Source organism: Pholis gunnellus (genome assembly GCF_910591455.1).
Source record: "Pholis gunnellus genome assembly, chromosome: 9".
NCBI lineage: Eukaryota > Metazoa > Chordata > Actinopteri > Perciformes > Pholidae > Pholis > Pholis gunnellus.
The window spans coordinates 15,093,564-15,116,752 of record NC_136535.1 but is presented as its reverse complement, the minus strand read 5'-3'; the positions used below and the strand labels follow the sequence as shown (position 1 = coordinate 15,116,752).

The window sequence follows — 23,189 nt, the reverse complement described above, 5'->3', positions numbered from 1 at the left end:
GCAGATGATTTGATAATTTAAAGCTGATAACTGCAGCCATGTGAGATGATGTGTGGCTGCTAGCTGTGTGTATAGATTTTTCTTTGTTAATTGTGAAGCACCATGATAGGTAGAACAGATTAAAGGAAAGGAATTGGTTATAAGCGCTTGCTCTCACACGCTGCGTGAGCCCCATTATGTAAGCCAGGTCTTAATTTTTTGTTTTGCAGTAAAAAAATGTTTATGCAACTGTTCTGAATTATGGAGGGATGGTCGGGGGTGGAGGGTTAAGTGAGCTGCTGATTGTCTGCTCCTGTAGCTGTCAGCTCCCATGACATCATCACAGTCAAGTGTGGAATTATTTTTCTTATCCTTGATCTGTTGATTCACTTCTTTTTTTTATTCATCAGTTAATCATTTTGGCGGAGGGGAAGGATCATTTACTGGAGAGGGTTTGAGAAAGAGGGAGATGGGATGAGAGGGAGGGAGAATGATACGTGCTAATACAAAAAGAGGGGTTGGCTGAGTAATTACAGGCACGTAATTTGGCAGATATTACTGCAGCTCTTAGTTGGATTTTAATGAACGGCATAAGTGAACTTCTCACCATTTTGTGTGTATTTGTGCTAATTCAAGTCAGACTTCTCTCTGTTGTTGTTATTAAGAATCAAATCTGAGTTTTAGTCTGTGTACTGGCCAATCAGGGCACTGCGTTGAGGACCTCATGTCATGTCTCCTGGGGAGGTTACCTCATACAAAGACCTGTTTCCTCAGCCTACAAATATGTGGATCACATATTACATTATGTAAAACCCCATGTGAGCAACTCTCAGTCACAAGGCATAACCCACCTCGGTTTTCTTTTTGCAGTTAACCACATCAATCACCGCAGCTACACTGGACGTATTCACAATGTGCCCAACAGAAAAGGGCCTGTACAAGGACTTTGCGGTTTAACAAACTTGAATGTTTATCTTTACCTTTCCTCCCAACCCCCCCCCCACACCACCTCCCTGCTGTTTTTGCCGTGTGTAGATTTTGGATTCGGCAACTTCTTCCAGCCTGGGGAGCCTCTGGCCACATGGTGCGGCAGCCCACCTTACGCTGCTCCAGAGGTCTTTGAGGGCCAACAGTATGAGGGACCACAGCTAGACATCTGGGTAAGATGATTGACTGCATGAAGTAGACCATTGTACCTCCATTATTTTTCATATATTTTAATAAATACAAGGACACATGCATTGAACTCTGTCAATCTCTTCTTGTGTGCAATATTTACTTTACTGTGCGTTTGTAGTATATACGTTTGTGAACGCAATAATCTGATAACCTTATTTAATCCAGACACCTCTGATTGATGTATCCACTGCCCTGACCTTGTTCTCTGTGCGTGTGTGCATCTTTTCATGTTCACAGAGTATGGGAGTGGTGCTGTATGTGCTGGTGTGTGGTGCGTTGCCCTTCGATGGGCCCACACTGCCTGTACTTCGACAAAGAGTCCTAGAAGGAAGGTTTCGCATCCCCTACTTCATGACTGAAGGTGAGAAGAGACTCCCTGGGATACTGAACACAAAATAAGACGAACGACTATGCCCACCAACTCCCACCCCTCCGTACCTCACATTCCTGTAAATGTACACGCTTGCAACATATTTGTGAGATGACTTTCAGTCTTTTTATGCCTCCACGACGGCAACAGCATTATATTTTGGGGTTGTCCATATGTTGTCCTAGTCTCGTGAACACGATATCTCTGGAACGCCTGGAGGGAATTTCATCACATCTGGCACAAATGTCAAATAGGATTTAAGGAAGAACTGATTATAAAACCCTTTTTAGCCATAACTCACAAATTCATACGCGAATTATGACACAATTTCATACAAATATCCACGAAGAAAAACAATAAAGTGATTTATTTGTATCCAAAAGGTCAACTTCACTGTGACAACATAATGTTCCCTAAAAACACTTTTCTGGCCATTATTCAATTCCATAACTCGAGCAGAGGGGGAGGTTCTGAACATATTTAACATTTGATTGGATCCTGAATGGGTGGCGATTGTATAGATCTTCTGTGCCGCTGGGTTGAAGATATGTGTGTAGCATCCATGTTTTAGAATTTGTAGCTTCAAAAGCCGTATTTGAATCATTGTCTACTGTCATTGCTACAACTGTGTGTTCTATCAGAATCGGTCTTATTGGCCAAGCATGTGAACACATACAGGCAATTTGACTTTTTATAGACGTATAGCAGAACAAGAAGAACAAAGTCAAATCAATTTTATTCATCTATTCAAATATATATTTACATTTATTTCACAATCTGTACAACAAACAACATCCTCTAGCCTAAGCCCTTTGATTTGGATGAGAAACAACTCTCAGGCTTTAATGTTGTCCTTCATCCTCCTCTCTGCAACAAGTTGCGAATCTGCAACAGCGCATTGTACAGAGGGTGAGAAGGATTATCCAAGAGGGATTTGATTTGGTCCGTCGTCCTCCTCACTGCCTCCACACTGATCACCTAGCTGGCCTTTCTTAACCGCTTGTTGAGACTGCTGATCTCCAAGTGTTGATGCCACCACCACAAAGAACAGAGCAATGGCTGGGAGCCTGTTGCACACACTGTCTGCTCTGTAATCTTACTGCCAGCCCAGTTTATTTATTTTTTTATCCCGAGTTACTTGTGTGAGTCCGCCCTCATGACTTCCTCTCACTGGATGACTCCTGTTCCTCTGGTAGTCCACCACAAGTTCATTGATTTTGCTGATATTGAGCTTCAAGTAATTGTTGTTGCAACATGACAAAATGCTCTCTATCAGTCCTCTGTGCTCTTTTGTAAATACAAAAAACTCTTAGTGAAGCCAGCATGTTCTCACTGGAAAGTATTCACTGGGATCATACATGTCAATGAAGTGATAACTTCAAAGTGTGTCTGCTTCAAAGGCTTTACTACATAGTACATATATTATGAGTCCGGACAGATATGGATGTAAACTGCAACTTGGCTGGTTGTTTCGGAGTTTATCACAGTATTTAGTCTAATGGAGGCAAAAATCGGATGAAAATTGTTGTGACACTGCTGCTCAGATAAACAGGTCACGCTTTCCTATTTGAGTCACCGTGCTGATGAATGTCCACTGCAATTGGTCAGGGGGGGGGGCATTTCATTAGCGTGAAAGCATCACGCTCATTTGAAGGGGATACAGTAGAAGACACTGTCATTGTCCTCTGTAATGTGTGCATATGTGTGTCACTGTGTATGTGCGTGCACGCAGGCTGCAGAGTGAGTCAGGTCGGCTAACCGTCTCAAAGCAGCCCTGCTGTTAGCGGCTGTGCTAGCTAGCTGGCAGCGGATTAATTCCAGAGCGGGAACTGTTTATGTAACCTAGGGAAGAGCCAGTGAAACCTTCCAGCAGCTCGCCTGTCTGTCTCTCTAAGTAGACTGTCTGTCTGTCGGTCTGTCTCAAGCTCTCTATGTGTTGTACGACTTCCTGTCTGTCTGTTTTTCTTCTGTGTCCCATCTGTAGCACTTTCTCCACAGGGTGTGTGGTGAGAGACTTGAACAGATTTGCTCAGGACCTTGAAACAATTAGGAAGTAAGGGGAATGCAGGAGTGTAATGTCATCTCCGTGGCCAGATTGACACTCAAGCCCGCCTCCGCACCCCCCAATCCAGCCCCCAATCCCTGAACAAGAAGAACAGAGTGTGCTGATTTCTTTCTCCAGAAACAGTCCATCTCATCCTCTCACCGACCCAACGCTGTGGTGCACAGCACAGCCTAGCACAGGGAACATCTCAGCGCTGTAAACGTTTTGGTCTACTCCCAATTTACTGACTAAGTAACAGCAGTAGATGTTGTCTTATGTCTCCCCTGCTGTCGCATATTGCGCAGACCTGGAAGCCAGTCATACAGAATAGCCTAGAGTCATATTATCCAGAACCATTTGGTCTACAAAGTGTCGAAATTAAAAGTAATCACAAGCTCCTGAGTCCAACGTTGATGTTCTCCAACGAGATAATCAAATCAAAGATATTCAATTAAGAAAATAGCCTTCTGTTATTATTTTCATTTTATTCGGCTCCAATTGACTCCTATTTGAAAATAAAACACACACACACACTTTGCCTTGTGAAGCTCAGCTGCTTGTGGCATTTTCTTTTTTCTGTCGGTGCACCAAACCAATCACAGCCCTCACCATCAGAATTAGGGTGTTTTTTTTTTTTTAAATTCAAGTGAAATCAGGTGATGTTTGAAAGCTATGAATTGCAGTTTGTGTTGCATTTCATTTAGAAATGTCCATATTTAGTGTTATGTTCAAAGTCACAGTCATGCATTATGGTTACATCTTATATTTATTGGTTAAAGTCTGTTATTCTTAAGCTCATGTGTCTGATAAAGCCAATGAAATTGAAAGAATCTAGTCGGCCACAGCACCTACTCTCTGCCCTCCAGCTTCTTGCAACACAATGCTGTTCTCCTTCATTGGGGGACTTGGTGCAACTCTACACCACTGGGACATTGCAAGTGTTAACTGGGAAGGTTTTGTGGTTAAGTCATGATGGTGTAATGTACTTTCTAAGAACAGTGTGTCAATCAATCAGCTGGCAAGCCGGCGAGACGGTTATGCACTGCAGGCTCTTTTACATAGTCCGACCTTCCCTGGTGGTTAATAGCTATGAAAAATGTGTTCAGCTTCAAACTGTTGCTATAAACATGGCTGTAGCAACAGGCAGAGCCCGAGCAACTTCTGGGTCAAACAAATTGTACTGTATTGTATTTGAAGCGTGTTGTAACTTAGCAGCTGCCCAATCTGCTAAAATGCCTTGCATGGGGCAAAAGTGCATTGAAGAGCACACTGGTTTCCTACATAATGGGGATCGAGTTTAGTCTGCTGAACCGCCAGGCACGAGGTGGAAAAAATGTGATGTAGCAGACGTTAGTAGATCGGCGGGGCAGCTGGGAAGAATGTGGAACAGGGAGTTAATGTTGGCAGCCATGTCTATGGGCTTATGAACTAGAGCTACAACTAACAAGTATTTTCTTTGATGATTAATCAGTTGATTATTTTCCCGTCAGAAAATAGTGAAAAATCCCAAAGCCTAAGAGGACATCCTCAAATGTCTTCTTTTGTCCACAACTCAAAGACATACAGCGTACTGTCACAACGGGGTAAAGAAACCAGAACATATTCTTATATTCATTAAATAGCTGAAATCAGACTATTTTGACCAATTCGGTTATTTATTAGTTGACAACTTATCAAATTGTTGCAGCTCTGTTATGAACCGCTCTCTCTCTCCTTACACTGTGACAGAAGACAGGATGTCTGTGGACATTGATAGATCAGGAGAATAAGGGAAGGTGACCTGCTGCAGGTTTTCAATGTGTACAGACAACACTTTGTGACTTATAAAATCTCTAAAAGTTTAATAACATTTACCGTAAATGACTGACCTGTGAAGTTTATTGCTGTGACTCTAAATTGTCCAAAGTTATACTAATCTAAAGTATGATGATTCAGTTATAAAATGTATTTCAAAAAGAAAGATTCAGTCACTTTTTTTTAAATATTTAAGTTTAATTTTCAATCCGAATGAAAACTCAAGGTAGAGATAATTAATCTAAAATACTTTTATTGAGATGTATGTGTTTTAAATAAAGTAAATAATGAACAACTGCAGGACTTATTTTTTGAGAACACACCTGTTTTGCTTTAAGGCTTTAGCAGCAGGGTATTTGGGTAAAGATGCTGTGTGGTGGGCAGGAATGCAGTGCAGGCAGCAGGGGGGCAGGCAGGCCAAAGAGGCACAGCCAGGGGAACTATAATCCTGTTAAGAACCCAGCTGTGTCTGACGTCAAACTCATCTAGCCGCAAACTAGAGGTGAGGAGCTCTCATTAGGAGGGAAGGAAAGGAAAAAGAGTGTAGATGCGCTGCTTAGGAGTGACGGCAGAGGAAACAGAGAAAAGAATTCAGCCGATTTTAAGCTCCAAAGTGTTATTTCTGCCCCACTTCACCTGGGCTACTTTGACAAGTTCACGATGCTTTATGGCTCAGTCTGCTTCATCATAGCTTATACAAGAAGTGCTCTGCGTTATCGAACATAAACAGCCTCTTCCTCTCCAAAAAGTGGTGATCCTCCAGGCTATGAAAAACCTTTTCACATTCTCTATGATTGTTCTCTTCCACCCGCCGCAGACTGTGAGCACCTGATCCGCAGGATGTTGGTACTGGACCCTTCAAAGCGTCTGTCTGTGGCCCAGATCAAGGAGCACAAGTGGATGGCCCTGTTCGCGCCCGTACAGAGGCCTGTCCTGTACCAACAGCCGCTGTCTGCTGAGGGCGAGGCGGGTGTGGGAGAGTACAGCGAACAGGTCCTTCGCCTGATGCACAGCCTCGGCATCGACCAGCACAAGACGATAGAGGTGAGGATTTAGCCGGCTTTATTTATGCAACATGAAGGGATGAGGTTTAAAGGTGAGAGCCTCAGACTATGACGAAGATAATGGTTTTACTATATGCATCCATAACTGATCTAAGAAGGATACATATGTGGGGGGAAAGAAGTACAGTCATATACCGTTGAGTTCAAATTGTACCTTCTTTGCTATATTTCATGGGCAAATATTGTGAATTTTACTTCCCTACATTTTGTAACAGCTATAAATACTTTGCAGATTGAGGTTTTACACACAAACCATCTGATTAGTTATCCGCATCATTGAAATGCTTGTTAAAGCAGCAGCAATAATCCATGATTATTCATAAGCCATGAATAAAAGGTAGATTAAGCACATCATTTCAAATGTGTTGGATCTGAACCACATTGTGTGTGTGTGTGTGTGTGTGTGTGTGTGTATGTATATATATATTAAAATATATCCACCCCTTCCAACTTTATTTATGTGGCATTGTGACAAAGAGGCTGTAATTTGTAGTACAATTGTACAAATGTAGTACATTCAACGTGCTGTATTTTTAAATACATTCTGTGTATTGTATTTCTTATCTATGCTCTTTAGCTGCTGCAATAATTTCACACAGGCAAAGTGAAATGAAATATTTTCTCAGTATATTTTAAGAGCTTTCAGATGTAAGTAATCCACAATGGAAGGTGTGGTTCGCTAATAACTTCAATGTCACCGCCATTTATGTTGTCTGTCATACTTCAGTCTCTTCAGAACAAAAGCTACAACCACTTTGCTGCTATCTACTACCTGCTGGTGGAGCGGCTCAAGGCCCATCGCTGCAGCTTCCCCGTTGACCAGCGACTTGACGCTCGCCAGCGACGGCCCAGCACCATCGCCGAACAGACTGTCGTCAAAGTAGGCGACGAGGGGGTTCTGAATAATGCGTGCGGAGATTACCATCCGCGCCTCCCTGATCAAAGCTGTATTATTCACACCTGCACCCGCGAACAAATAAACGGACAGACACGGCCCATTCATTTATTTATCCAGCCAGGTTCTGCTTCCACGCAGCGTTTTGCGCCGTGCCTTGATCTCAATGTGTGCCCCTCAGTTACATTATTCATTCTTTTCTTTTCTTTGCACACTGTCGTTTCTCAGCAACACTTTGCAATCTCAATTCATTTCCTTCACCATCTAGGGTCTTTTTTTTTTTGTCTCCTTACAGAGTCAAATTAACAGCAGCTAGATTTAGTCATAATTACAATATTATCAAGGGTGTTGTTAAGTATTGGCCGTGAATTGGAGCAGGTTTTTTTTTGAAGCAATATCAAAGTCTCTGTTTTCTCCGTCTCTGCAGCCGAACAGTAGTTCAGCCCAGGTGGGTTTGCTTCCACAGGGTGTTCGTCTGTTGCGCTCCCCTGCTGTGCCCCAAGCCTCCTCCGATGCCTTCGCCTACCCCCAGACTGCATGTCTCCTGGAGCAGAATTTCCTGGTGGAGGACGTCAACACACCCAAAGTAAGTCCAATACCAGTGAACACAGCCGGAGGTTACAGGGAGGCTTTTTGATCGTGCGTTTGTCCTCAACTCTCGAATAATGCAGTTATTATGGTCATTTTCAACTTGCAAGTATGTCCAGAAAAACTATCCCTGTGAGCGTGACAGTGATACACTTTGAGAAGCATTCCCACTTACAATGAATCGGAAATGTGTCCGTGTGTGTTCTCCTTTTGAGGTTTCGAGCGCTGGGTTGCCCTGTCAACCTGCCAGAGAGCAGCTGACTTGTTCTCTTATGTAAGAACTCAGCCAGCACTCACATCAGACAGGACAGCTGCCTGTCCTGCATGGCTTCTAGACACACACACACACACACAGTGCTCTCACTCCTTCTCTTTTTATTTGTGCCAACCAGCAACCTTTTCCTTCAGGCCTGTTGTTGAGCTGACCGACAATCACAGAACACAGACACCAGTGGTCTGATTTGACGGCCTCACACACACACACACGCGCGCACACAAATAGATGCACTATCATTCTTCAACATTTATTTTCCATCCCACCTCCTCTCCTGGCTCCATTAAAGAGTGACATGTACATTGTTTTGTGTGTATGTGCATGAATTGTGTGTGTGTTGTAAGCAGAACAGAGACAGAGTGTGCGTAAATGGAGCCTGGTTATGTAAGCGGTCCTGTGATGATGATATGACCTAATGCGAAGCTGAGTGAACACACATGGACAGGAAGCTGCTGTGTTGCTTGAGCGATCTCGCCGCTGTGACCTCCTACCCATTAGCCCAACAGCTTATCTTTTCTTTTTTAGTTTTTGGCTTTCTTTTAACTCTACATTCAGCTTCTTCTCTCTGCACTTCTTCATCCTCTAACCTCACTTTCCCCTTACGACCCCCACCCCTTCTCTTGGTCTATTTCTCAAAGTCGTGTGTGTGTGTGTCGGTTGAGTAACAGCATTCCTATCCCAGCACACTACAGAAAACAGATGGAGAATTGGGCAAAGTTGCTCTTTCTAGACCAACACCAGGCTTTCCGGTTACTGTGGCCACTCATGCAGATTATCTGTGTGTGTGTGTGTGTGTGTGTGTGTGTGTGTGTGTGTGTGTGTGTGTGTGTGTGTGTGTGTGTGTGTGTGTGTGTGTGTGTGTGTGTGTGTGTGTGTGTGTGTGTGTGTGTGTGTGTGTGTGTGTGTGTGTGTGTGTGTGTGTGTGTGTGTGTGTGTGTGTGTGTGTGTGTGTGTGTGTGTGTGTGTGTGTGTGTGTGTGTGTGCGTGCGTGTGCGTGTGTGTGAATTTATGTCCATGTGTGTCAGTCACACAGCCCTTTCAGTCAAAGCTCACTTCCTGGCCCTGCATTCCTTTATCCCCACCCTCCACCAATACACCAACACACACAGGCCTGCATGCTGTAACAGACACACACACACACACTCCCAGTATGAGACCGACTGTGATGAGTGGAGAGACAACAGAGGGAGGAGAGTAACTAATGGAGCCCTCGTTCTCAGTATGGCGGTGGCCTTTGTGCGTGTTTGTTTAAGATCGATTCGACCAACGGTGTTGGATTCCTTTAGCTTGGAGCTGTTTTCTTCAGTCAATTTTGAATCGTGTCTTTCTGTCCCTTCTTATCACTGCCCCTCGTCTAGGTGAACGGCTGTCTGCTGGACCCCTTGCCCCCCCCCACTGTCCTCCGCAAGTCCTCCACCTCGTCGCCCAGCAACATGATGGAGACGTCGATCGATGAGGGCATCGAGACCGAGGAGCCCGACACGGAGGATGAGCCGCCCCACCTGCTCTCAGCCTATCAAACGGCAAGGTTTGGCCAGCGGCGACACACCCTCTCTGAGGTGACCAATCAGCCGGGGCCTTCGAACCAAGGTTTGATGCCACCTGATCAAATGCACACGTTTCCATCACATGCGTCGAATGCTAAACCATTTTGTCCCCCAGGTATATTATTTGCTATAGGCCACAACCCCTCCATGGGCAGCATGGACTCGGACATGGGCTACGACATGGGCTCCATGCAAAGTGACCTCGGCCTGTTGGACGATCCCCCATCCCTCAGTGAAGTGGTACCGGCCAACAGCTCCGGCCCCTGCATTACCCCGACGCCTTTCATGAGCGCTCGGCCCGCCAACCCAGCAATGGCTGTCCTGACTTCTCAGCACAGGGAGGCGCACAATCGCTCCCCAATCAGCTTCAGAGAAGGACGCCGTGCCTCCGACACCTCTCTCACCCAAGGTCAGAACCACCATTGTTAATTTGTCAATTCCTTCCTCTATATCCATCCATTCTTCACTCCTCTTTAGGCGCTCGGGCTACATTGACAGTGCAGGGGTGAAAGTAGATTAAAGTTCTTGCCGATAATACCACCTAAACCTTCTTCACTTCATTGTTCTCCTCCCACCTCTAGCTTCATGCGTCACTGAACACACGCATTACATTAAGAGATTAGAAACACTTATATAATATATAGCAACTCATTTATTTAACCCTCACACTAGCAACTGGGGTCCCTGCAGACACCAGAGGTATATTTGTTGATATATCTCACAGGTGCTTTAGTCCATCATTCTTATTTTTCATGACTGTCAATTGATTTGTTCCTAATGACTTAATATCAGTGTTTTCTGTTGCTGTTTTGATTGGTGCTTTTTTTAGATACCAGTGGTTTGAGGTCCTAGGGGACCCCAGTCAAACGCAACCATGTGCAGTTTTAATAGATGGATAAAATGTTTGCCATGGGTCCAGATGTTAAGTATCAGTCATATTGAAGGAGGCAGACACAGATGCAGCAGACACAGATTTCCTCATGTGCTCTTCCTGTTTTGCAGAAAGATATTCTGGGACACATAAAAAAAATCACTGTCTAAAGTGGAAATGAACAAGACAGGTTGAGAGAAATGCTTTGAAATCACCGATCAGCCGTATAGACACTAAGTTTCAATGAGGTGCCAGACCCGATACGTTTTCTTAAAGCCCTACGAGCTGCAGCGACTTTGATTTATAAAGTGCCAATGTGCATAAGTCTGAGGCTCTTGGATCCATGGAGCACCAGTCAAGAGGAAGAGCCGTGATTCTCATGACACCGATGCAACACCACCGCTGCAGCTGCACCCTCACACCTTTCTACGCACACATACTGTGTATATATATATATATATATATATATTCCCTCTCTCTCATTAGCTCCCCCTCTCTTTCACACACTTGTTTTTCCCCCGTCTCTTCTTCCTCTCTCCTCCCTTCTCTTTTCCTCTCCAGTGTCTCGATGACTATGACGGTGATGATTCACGTTATGAATCACGGACGGATATTTTTGAAGGTTTCAGCCCACATATCTCACTCTCTTCCCCCTTCTCTCTCTCTCTCTCTCTCTCTCTCTCTCTCTCTCTCTCTCTCTCTCTCTCTCTCTCTCTCTCTCTCTCTCTCTCTCTCTCTCTCTCTCTCTCTCTCTCTCCTCTCTCTCTCTCTCTCTCTCTCTCTCTCTCTCTCTCTCTCTCTCTCTCTCCTCTCCTCCTCTCTCTCTCTCTCTCTCTCTCTCTCTTCTTCTCTCTCTCTCTCTCTCTCTCTCTCTCTCTCTCTCTCTCTCTCTCTCTCTCTCTCTCCCCCTCTCTCTCCCCTTCTCTTTTTCACTCGCTCTCCCGCTATTAATGCTTATTCTCTGTCGTGCTTTTCTTTCTCTTCAAAGTTTCCGTCTGTGGTAAAATCAATGAAAAGATTTGAGAAAGGAAAATGTCAGTCTGTGGCTGGCAGGATTTGTCTTCACTCCACATCAGAGAGAAAGAGGAGCCAAAATATAAGCGTCAATGTTTAACAACCTCTATCTTCCTTTACAGCTACCTTATTATGTACCTGCTGGTTGTGAATCACCTGTGCTTAAGCCAAGTAGAAACTATTATTAAAGATTAAAAATGTCATTTCCCGAGCACTGACAGCCTGCACTGTGCACTCTCAGTTGGTATTGGTGGTTATTTATTTATTTTTCAGTAATCCTCTTTTGAGAGTGTTGATGCAGTGGATTCCTTTTGCGTCAGACTGCTGACTCCTGGTTTTAAATAACTCCCACCATCACGGTGAGTCAGGTCCTATCGTTCACAGTAAGAGCTCGTCACCACTGGATGGGTCTTATCAGAGCCACTTGCTGTTGCGCACACACACAAAAACCTGTCACATGTGCGCATACACACACACACACACACACACACACACACACACCCACAGTGGCTGATGACGTACATCCGACCACATTGTCGGGAGGGGCAATGAGGAGTGCTATCCGGTCAGCCAGTTTGCTGACGTCAGTGAGGATTTAGCCTGAATCCCTGAGAGGATTGAGCAGCAGATATCCTATTGTGAAGAGAGAGGTGATTCTATTGATCAGCTGCAAGAATCCAAACTGACTTTGTATTGTGGGGATTTGATTATGCTCTTAGGTCTGGTTGCGTTTAGGCAGCACCTCCAGAACTTGGCGAGGACCAAAGGCATCCTGGAGCTGAACAAAGTCCAGATGCTGGTGGAGCAGATGGGGTCCGGGGAAGGGGCCTCCATGGGCCCCCTGGGACCACAGCACCACTTGCACAACCTCCTGGAGGTCAGTCTTAATGAAAAAACACAGACACACACACACACATATATATTCTTCACTCAAACCCATTCAAATTCTTTCTCTTCCCAAGCCCGTTATCAGTCAGCTTTCGTCCCTCTACTATCCTCACCCTGTGTTGCCCAGAAAAAAAAAGGAAAACAGGCACCCAGGCTGTTGTATAACCCCAAGAGAGGCAGCCAACTGTGGCTTGTTTACTGTCTCCCGTCCCCCTGCGGCCTGGAGCCTAGGCCAAAGTGAATGCAGCCATTGTTGCAGTCAGTCAGACTTACCAATAGTAGTGACTGGCACTCAATAGGCCCAAGCTGCAATCACACACACAAAGACAGGCACACATACACTAAATGATGCACACACAGAAACACGGCAAGAGGAACCATTTAAGGAAAACTGTCTACTCTTTCCTGTAAAAAAACACCAAATCAATGGTGGAAGCAGACAATATCCTGCTGTTTTCCCTTTGTCCATCTCTCCTAATGCAATAACGCCGCTCTTTGTTGGTTATGATGATCTGGCTCCATCATCCTTTTAATTTGCTTTCATTTCATTTAACTACTGTGTAATCCCTGTGGTACAAGCCATTTAGAGAAAGGCATCTGGCTGATCAGTCACCACACAGGCATTTGGACAGGAGACGGGTAATCCAGTTAGACCACATGATGAAGCACCCGGACCCTGACACAGCTTTATTAGCCGACAGGAGAGGGGATCTGGGATAAGTGTGTCCACGTGCATGTGTGTGTACATGAACATAAAGGTCCCGTGTTCTAATGCTTTATGTTTTTGATTGAAGGGCGAGGCGTCCAAGCAGCAGGAGGGCCTAGCTTTATACCAAGGTGGGCCGCAGCCGCCTCTGCTGTCCCGCAGACAGAGTTTAGAGACACAGTACCTCACTCATAGACTACAGGTACAGTCTAACGCCAACTTCTATCACCTGTCCTTCAACACTTAAGCCAAACGGCTGTTTTGAAAAACATTCAGTGATATAATTTGGAAATGAAATGGTTATGGGATCTGCCGTGATGCAACAATAATGAAACGGCTTGCAGGAATTGTCACCATGGTACTTATCCTGAACACAGTCATCAGTCCCAATCTCTCTTCTGCCCCAAAGGCCAACGTCTTAGCAAACAGTCCTGCTAGCTGCCAACTTTTCTGTCAGGACACTCGAAGTTTAGAGCACCAGCTGCAGGAGCACAGGTAAATAACACTGCACATGTCTGCTCCACACATTTCCTTCTCAGTGCTTTTATCTTTTGTTCATTTAGCTGCGGTGACGTTTCACTGCTGAAAGATTGTATTCAGAGCAAAAAAAGAATTTGCTTAAATGCAAATAATTGAAGTTGGTTATAGATTGCACTCCACTGACAGAGCTGAACTTTTTTTAAACACCTAGGAATGAAACTACAGCAAGCGTCAGAGCAGAGCTACGCTTACCTTGCCTGATCAGACTGAAATGCCATTTTGTTTTGTGAGTTATAAAAAAATTCATCCCCTGTACAGTTCACACGAACGGGGAGATTAGCTGTATACACCAAAACCGCTTTTGTACTACGCTGTAATTATGTTTATTTCAGCTGTATATTTGGGCATTCAAACACGGAGGTCAATGGGGATTGACTCAAGTGGCCATTTGAAGAAGTGCAGTGTTTGGCACTTGCTAACTGCGTTAGCTTGGTTTCACAGCACTTGCCCCTTGGGTAGCAGTTGGTAGCAATGCTTTTCACATTGATAAAAAAAAAAACATGTCAATTTAAGAGTTGTTGTTTCTGTAACGCTGTGTCAATCTCATCCATGCTTTTCACCATTTTTGTGTTGCTATTTTTCTTGAATGTAGTTTTGCGGCAAACTAGCAATGTAGGAAGCAGGTGTCCCCATTCTTAATGCCATCTACTAAGCTCTGATTGGTTGACTGTTTCTCCAACTGTCAATGAGCAAAACAGGCCTATTTGAATTGCTGAACAGATTGACAGCGATTATACCGGACAGAAACTACCATTTTTGAATCCAACATTTTCTGCAAGCTTGTTGTTCGTCCCTGTGTTGATTCAAAGTGTTGTCTTGATCTAAGTGGGATCTACTGCGCTCCCCACAGACTGCACCAGAAGAGGATGTACATGCAGCAGTCGCAAGGCATGGGGCTGCCGGTGTACTTCAACCAGATGCAAATAGCTGAAGGATCCTACCCGACAGGAGGCCCTGCTCTGGACCCGGCGGCGTCTCAAAGTTCCCCTCAGGGCCCCCCCATGTCAGCTGCCCACCAGCCTCAGCCCCAGCAGCAGGGCAGTCCTCAGGCCTCGCCTCCCTTCAGCCACCCCCATAGCCTGAGCCCCTTGATGGAACCGGGCGAGGGCCTGGTTTATGATCCCTACATGAGCCACCACCACTACACCCAACACCTGCCTCCTGGATCTCACCTCCACCACCAGCTCCACCATCCCCTGCCTCATGAAGCCTCCGCCAGCAGCCTGGGCTTCAGCTACTCTGCAGGCTGTGAGCAGCAGGCCTTGGGGCCTTCCAATGAGGGTCTCCACCGAGATCATTATGAGTTCTCACTGGACCCCGCCCTGTTGCCCTCGCCTGCTCCAGGAGAGGCCGGAGCTGTGGCCGGGATTTTGGCTGGTCCGGGCCAGTCGGACGGCCTGGGCCTGCCTGACCTGCAGGGCTCTCTCCTGGACAGCGAGATGATGGAGACCGTGGACTCCCAGCATGGCTTCGTACTGGTCAACTAAAGCCAGCTGAAGGGGTTAATACAAAGCAGTATTAAGCAATGAGAACCTTCGCAGCAACAAGAGTAGAGTGAATGGAGATATAAGTGGAGGCCACAAGCGTAGCAACAGGGAAGGAAAAGTGTTCATTTCTGTACGACTTGTACAAACTTCATTTCTTAGTTGTGATAAATCTCAGACAACCTTTCTACCGCAATCCTCCCTTAGCCCTCTTCCTTTCCTCCCTCTCCTCCTCTGTTCTTGTTTCTCATCAGCTCTGTGAGGCAGGAACAGGTCCCATGTGTGGCACGATGTGAGCTTCGCCGTACTAACTTGGCGAGGCTGCTGTTGTCATGGACGTTGTGACACCTGTGAAGATTGGGGAGGTGCTGCCAGAGTGCAGCGTTTCACCAAGAAAGGGTTCGGAAGTGAACTAATTTAGGACAGACTGTCAGGCAACCATAAGGACAATGGCTGGCAGTGTTTTTGTATTTAAAATAGGACACCATCTACATCAATAGACTGGTTCTCAAAACACTTCTGTGGATTTTGTTTTTAATCATTTCAGTAGATAAAAAAACAACAACTGAACAACAGAAAAATGGCCCTCATTTATCATGGTACCAATGATGTCACCTCAAATTCAAGTGTTTAATGTGATGGCGATATTTATGAGGTTTTAACACTAACATATACAACAGGTAACCTTTGTTTGTCATTTGCCTTAACAAATTCCCTAACCATGAAGCACCCGATCGGGGAGTTAAGCACCGCTTGTTGAGCCTGTGCTTTTATCAGTGCTAAACTCTACCCAAGTTAATTGATGAATGAAAATAATATATACAACACAACTCTGTAGCTGCAGGCTTTTGTGTGGGCTTTCTTACACTACTGAACTGCTTTGTTTCCATCCGATTGCGCACACTTGCCAGGCGGCCACGCGTCTGTTTAACAGTTGAATTGTGGGTCATGCGTTTGCCTGATAAATGAGGGCTGACGTAGTTATAACCTGTGTTTGGTTAGGAAGTTGTGGTGTTTTTAGACCGACAATATTATTCTATTTCTGTGGCAATACTGAAGCAATATTAATCCTTAATGTTGAGGGGTTATGGATGGAAGCCCCACCTGTACAGCCAACTCTGATTGGTTCCCGGGGACCTGAGTCGTCAGCAGTGACATCACTTGAGCTGATGATGTAACCAGGACTTAATCTCCCCCTCACTCGGCCTGGAAGTGCAGGGACAAGCCTGGAGACGGAGACTGAGTGTGATTATGTTTGTTTGCACAATTCATAGTGCAACTTTTTCTGCATTTATGACATTTGTCGGGGGAAAAAAAGACAAACAACTGTATTGACGTCTCCGTTCAAAAATAACAAACTGTGCTTTCCCCCTCAGTGCACAGTCGTAGCTTTTAGAATAATTCTGGTTTACATCCTCAGTGCTCCAGTCATGACTCTGTGTTGTGTTATTAATCATGTTTATGATCGTGGAACGGCCCCTTAACGATTCCTGCATTAGACTTCATGAAAGAATGTTTTTCCTCTCTGACTTCACGGCGTCGGTGAGATGAAGACCAACAAAACAGCGGTCACCTGACACTGGATTTTGACTACATGCACACCACCGCTCTTTGACTGACCGGTGAATCCGCAACAAGATGAGAGATCTTTTTTTTTTTTTCTTCTTTTTTTTTTAACAGCACTTTGACTGTGTTCAATCTACTTGAAGCGCACAGATGCATCTCCTCTGACAGATGACGATGGTTTAAAAACAAGCGGAACAACAGAATGTTACGACGAGAGATTATTGGACTGTGACCATCTGCCAAACTGTCTGACCTTTCTGATCTTGGGTTTAACTCTTCGAGCGTTTGTCAGATTAGCCTTCAAAACAAGACGGTCTCTCTCAGTCTGTAGACTGGACTGAGCGGACTTTGTAGAGCTCACAATCAGACTCTACAGTACAGATGTGGTTTGACTGGAAGACTTTAGAGTTGACGGTCTTAAATGATGGCTAGAAAATGTGGACCAACTGTTGTTACAGTCCTGTGCGAGACTTAAAGGAAAAATCCACCCTAAAATTGACCAACAGTCCGAAATCAATTTTAGGCTTATTTAGAAACATTTTAAAAAGACGTAAAATATAATGTTGATTATGAAATCCATTGCTGAAGATTTGAAGTCTACCTACCTTTACAACAGAGTAACACTGTTGGCAATGCACAGTTTTTAATCTAATTGTTATTATTAGTAGTAGTATGATTCTCTCATACAACGCATCAAGTTTTGATGTCAGGATCCGCACCTCTTTAGCTCTGACGTTGGATCAGTCAAAGGGACAGAGATACTAACAATGGCTTTGTTAGACCAGAGTGCACCGCAGCCACAAGACATGTTGCTAATCAGGTCCTGTGGTTTGCGTTAATTGTTCAACCCATAGATTTATAAATGATTGATGTGCTTATATGGTCATGCTGCCACAGTTTATTGACGGGAATGAGCTCACACCCAGTTTCTGGGTCATGTTGAAAATGTCCCTTTTTAGAAAGAGAAGGAGCTCGAGTACGAGTGTGAGGAAGAAGGTTTGTCAGCACATGCTAGTGTAGGAGTGTCACAGGGTGGATTTTTGCCTTTTTTTAAGTGAATATTTTGATGATGATTTGCTTTCATTTAGTCAATGGTCAGGCTAGAACAGCTACAGGATGATCTGTGGAGGTTGATTACTGGAGCACTTTGACAACAAGGGGAAGAAGAGATGTAGCGAGAGAGGAGGAGGCGGGAAAAAAGGGGGGGGGGGGGGGGGGGGGGGGTTGTATCTCGCCGCTGTTTCCTGGCAGATGAAACAAACCGGAATCTGTAGGAAGCACCTTTCTCCTCTCTCTTCCCCACCAATAATGGACACAAAACAAATTTCTTTCAGAGAAAGACCAGACACAGTAATACTTTATCTGATTGTTGATTTTAATCCAAGAAAGAGAAACGCTTGTCCGTTTACGACGGGCGTTCTTTGTACAAATTAGTGGTGTAGTGAATCTTCGGTGCACCGAAGGTGAATTTTGTGTGGAACGTGAAAAAGTGTTCAGTGTGCCTTTTTTACTTTTCCGTATTTTCAATCTAAATTAAGATTTTAAATAGCACTATTATTTCCGGTTGAAACCTTTTTATCATTTCTTCTCTTATTTCTTTTTTTCAGAAAATAAGTAGAGCCAGGTTTTACAAAAGGTACAAAACCAAAGTCCCTCAGAAGTTTCCCTGTACGACCCACCGTGTGGAGTTTTGGAGCTTCTTTGTCCGCTTCTCTGCAGTGCTTTTTTTTTTTCTTGTTGGTCAATCAGTGTACGCCATTTAAAAGTATTATAGCAATATTTCTCCAGTTGAAGACTAAAGTCATGAAGATTCTAGTGGATGGGTTTCCAAGTATCATAATTTCACCTCCTGCTGATAAAACAAAGCATCAATCTATCAATAGAAATCCACTTTTATATTTACCTTCATTGATGTTGACCACACATAAGCTAACTTGCTGTTGAGATTAAAAAAGGTTTATTGAACATAAAGATATTTGGTATGTGGGTGTGTTCTTTTGCGTGTCGTCCCATAAGTTTTGTGTGTGTGTGTGTTGTGACGATACTTTCAAATGGTGCTTTTGTGTTCATCCTGGTTACTGAAACACGGCTACAGAGCCGACACTTAAGTATTTTCTTCCACACTCACTCTGCCGTCTTCCCCACGTAACCCAATTGTCCTGTAACTACAAACTGCAGCCGTCTCACAGCGCCCCAGGGCTGCATAGTGTAGGCGTTGGTTAATGACCTGGGAAAATGAATCACACCAAGTGCTTCATATAAACTGTTGAGTCATACCAGAGCTAAAAGCTCCCGAGGCGGACGATCCAGCAGAAGCTTAAGGACTGGTTCTGTTGCATAGTTTACATATTTATATTTTTCTAAAGCTAGACTTTGATTATCAACTAAAAATTGTTTGTTGACGGGGTTAATGCTGTCACCAATGTGTTGCATATTTCCAGTCACAACTATAGAGATGACAGATGTGCCATGAAAAAAATATGAGTATAGTATGTCATGAAAATTTAAAAATAAATACCATAATCTAGCATCCCATTAGAAATGTCATAGTATAGTATTCCTTTAAAAAGTGTCATAAAAACATCATTACAAATGTGTAGTATGCCATAAAAACATCAGACTTTTCCATAAAAATGTCTTTTAAAAAAAAAAAATTAAAATTAACAATCTAGTTTGTCATTTAAAAAATGCCGTTCAGAAAGTCATAGTATTGTATGTCATAAAAAATGTCATTTAAAAAAAAGTTATGGTTATGACTAAACTACTAGCACAAACAAGGTTTTTTATTATTATTTAGCTGTAACGCCCCTTTTAAATACTGTATGTGGACTTATAAGCACCTTCCTGTGATAAATATATAAAGAATTACACTGAACCGCACACACATCAATCACTAAACAAACCAATACTTTCTGTTGTACACCCTGATGTGATCCTCAGCTGGCCTGTGGAGAACTCTTTGGACTCTGTGTGTACGAGCAGGATGAAGGACTGAATAATTCATCCTCACTGATAAGCACCCTAAGCCCTGACCGCTGGTTTAGGTCACTGATGTGACGTCATCATTTAGTCCATCTCCAATGGCAATCGCGTGTCAATATTTATCAAACTACATGAAACTCAAACGCCTCTTTTTCTGTTAGTAAAGTGCAGGTAAAAGGAGGGGGCTGTCCCTAGCCGAGCTCTGATTGGTTGACCTGAGGAACAGACTGCAGACTGTAAATACATCCAGAGCAAAAATAATGCTTCTAGAAAATAACTTCCTGTTTCAGAGCAGAGGTTTGTCCCTGTTAGAGAGGATCATGTAGAGAGAACACGTCAATCCAATCAGCCCCCTCAGACAGAGAACAGCTAATCCCACTAATGCATCACCAGAGGTAGGTATGAGGGGGGAGGGGGGGGGGGGGGGGGGGGGGGGTGGGGGTGTCAGTCTGTTCACAGGAACCAAGTCCTCACTTCTACTCTTTGAATCAGACGTTTTTTACAACATGGCACTGCTGATCCAAAAGGGTCACACTCGCACCGGTCAGATTTCTCGACGTAGCCTCACGTTTTGCATCTGTTGCCTTTAATGCAAAGTGAAAAGAGCTGCAAGACGGCGGCGGCGGCTTTGTGCTGGGATCCACCCATGAGAGCTCTTAAAAATAAATCTCCTGCTTTGGTGCGAGAGAAACGCCAGATAAAGCCAGATACGAGGCACATGTCGACACACTTCGCTTCTATGTTTGAAAAGTGCCACAGAGCAGAATATTGCCCTAAAACACAGCAGCATTTTCCAGTTAAATGTAGTTATTTATAGCACGTATTCAGTGCCATTGTCTGCCATGGAGACCTTCAGCTGGCTGTCTGTCGCAGACTCTTGGGGGGTGGGTGGTGGGGCGGGGGGGGGGGGGGGAGAAAGACAGCTGATACGAGGACAGACGGTGGTAATCTTCCCTTTTTCTTTCAGTAAAACATCAGAGCGGGGCCCATTCACTCGTCGGGCCAAAGTATTCTGTAATGACATCAATGGTTGCCGTGACAACGAAAGGAGGGTGGATGACAACATCCTACTGCGTCTTTTTTAGAGCAGGAGATCACAGCCCTGTTCAGGAATAGAGCTGCACACAAAATAGGCAAATTGAGTACACTTGGAGACAAAATGCTCGAGCTTTGAATATAGAGTTTGGGAAAAAAAATAAGTTTTGTAACGAGATGGGTCTTTTCTGTGATGTCCAGCCATGCAATACACACCGACAAAAAAACACATTTACACTGAAAAAGCCTAGTGCAGCATACAGGCAGGCGTAAATGCTGTAGCTCTGCATGGTGTGTGTTTACTTATATGTGAAATCAGCTCCTCGTTGAAGGTCATACTGCACCCATAGGTATTTGTCCCCCATTGTTTAGCGCAGTCTTGTATCTCTGAGTACACAGTGGCCAGCAGATGGACAGAGTCTAAAATCCCAGTACAGATGACCCAGCATAGTGCCCGGGCTCTGGTCCGGATGTTACAGCAAAGCCAAGAGTCACTCACTCGAGCGATCCTCGTGTTTGCTCCGATTTGATCCCCGAGACATTTGATATGGTTTATAGACCTTTGCTGCCTCACTGAGATATGACAGAATAAAGAAGGGGAGCTGAAGTGACAAGGTGACTTAAGGGAAATTAGTGGGCCCTGGCTGATGTCATTTGTCACCTTGAGAGCATCTGACCTCACTATGTGTGTGCGTGGGCGTTTGTGCGTGCGTGCGTGCATGTGCGTTCGTGCACATGCATGTGCGTGCTGTGTGGGGGCTTTGCTTGACTCCTTTCATTATAAATGACACAGTCCTGGGAGGCAGCTGCATTGACGTCAGGGCTCTCAGCGCTGTCAAGGGCTCTGGCTGCTGAAAATCCCCCCAAATAACAGGATCTAAATAGAAAGAAATAGGTTGCTGCTGTTTCATTGCTGCCTCGTGGATTTAAGGGGGCGGATTAGCTCTCGCCCTCAAGTAATCGTGTCTTAATGAAGATTTTCGGTTGTCGGAAAAAAAATGTAGTTCAAAGCTTTGGCATGTTCCTCCTGAGTCTAGATCACCAGCTTAAAAAAATAACTCTGACGTAGTAGGCTACTGTATACGTGACGAAAAGGCAAAGTGTTGTTTGGTTGTCCGTCTCAAAGGTTCCATAACGTTTATCTGTTTCCTACTTCACAATAGCTCTCAAGGTGGTCTCGCTGGAGCAGAATGTGCTGACACTCAGCAAGCTGCACGGATCTGTGCTTTACAGTATCTGTGCATGATGTGCTCTGGCTGTGAGGTATATACAGCCAAAGGGCTGTGTGGAGGATTGGGAGGGCACATGGCTCAGAGGAGGGGTGATGGGAGATTTGAGGAGATTAAAAAAAGGAGAATTGAGATTCTTATAAATATCTCTGCCATGTGATTTATTGCCCTAATCCTCTGTTGATTGCTCATTTGGAATTAACAGATTGATGTTGTGTGCGTGTGGCACAAAACAAAGTACAGTTCAATTTGCTGTGTGAATATTGCTTTAAGACCCTGGAAACTAAGATGTAAACTTGTTTTTTCATACATTCAAACTACACATGGTTGAGAAAGACAAATATTCTTTCTCAGCCCAGCCCATATTTTGCAGTGTTGCTCTCCCCAGCAGTAGTCCGGGTCAGTGCATGTGTCAGCTGCAGATCCTGCCCTGCTCTGCATGGTTCCCCGTGGACAAAACAGCCCAAAGGACACTGCGCTTTCATCTCTACAGCAGCAGTCGACCAGGTTAGAGCTGACCAAACATGAGACCAGGAACATGTGAAATTAATCCCACATTTTCTTGAGTCATTTACAGGCTGAGAAGATACAATTTGTGCTTAAAATGATATTTATACAAAGCAGACAAAGAGTATTTACCGTTCTTGGATTTCAGGTTTTATATCACAACGTCACAGAGGATATAATTAGGCCTTTTGATACGCAATTGTCCAGCAACACCATCCAAAATCGAGCTTTTCTTGCACTGCATGAACACTACATTTTTGCCGAAAGCAAATCACCAGAACCCCATCATCTCCATCATGAAGCCTGGTGGTGGCATCATCCTGCTTCGGGGACACTTCTCGGCACCAGTCCCTATTCATCTTGTGAAGATAGAGGAGAAAATCAATGCAGTAAAGGACAGGGAAATGCTCGAGGAAGCCCTGCTGCAGTCTGCAAGACAACTGTGGCTGGGGAAATGTATTCCCCAGCATGAAAATGAGCCCAAACATAAAGTCAGAGCTACATGGAAAAAACATTGTTAAATCCTGGAGTGGTTGAGTCCGGGTCAAGACCTCAAGCAAATCCAGAACATTTGGCAGCAATTAAAATGTGTTTTGTACTCATGGTCACCGTGTAGCTTGACTGAACTTCTGC

The 23,189-nt window shown here is 44.4% G+C and overlaps 1 protein-coding gene across 3 annotated transcripts in view; it reads left to right on the top strand.

The window, feature by feature from the left end:
• The window catches only part of sik2b (salt-inducible kinase 2b), a 39,333-nt gene extending 23,235 nt beyond the window's left edge, over nt 1–16,098 (top strand). Inside the window, exons 5-15 of one of the 3 annotated variants that reach the window (XM_079165960.1) lie at nt 1,015–1,139; nt 1,396–1,519; nt 6,184–6,410; nt 7,158–7,310; nt 7,753–7,911; nt 9,546–9,777; nt 9,850–10,143; nt 12,339–12,496; nt 13,302–13,415; nt 13,623–13,708; nt 14,580–16,098. In XM_079165960.1, the coding sequence (XP_079022086.1) occupies nt 1,015–1,139; nt 1,396–1,519; nt 6,184–6,410; nt 7,158–7,310; nt 7,753–7,911; nt 9,546–9,777; nt 9,850–10,143; nt 12,339–12,496; nt 13,302–13,415; nt 13,623–13,708; nt 14,580–15,240 (2,333 nt within the window). In that variant the 3' untranslated portion in view covers nt 15,241–16,098. Of the gene's footprint in view, nt 1–1,014; nt 1,140–1,395; nt 1,520–6,183; nt 6,411–7,157; nt 7,311–7,752; nt 7,912–9,545; nt 10,144–12,338; nt 12,497–13,301; nt 13,416–13,622; nt 13,709–14,579 lie in introns of all 3 variants that reach the window. The other 2 variants (XM_079165959.1, XM_079165958.1) reach the window with 2 other exon arrangements.
• The last annotated feature ends 7,091 nt before the right edge of the window (nt 16,099–23,189 follow it).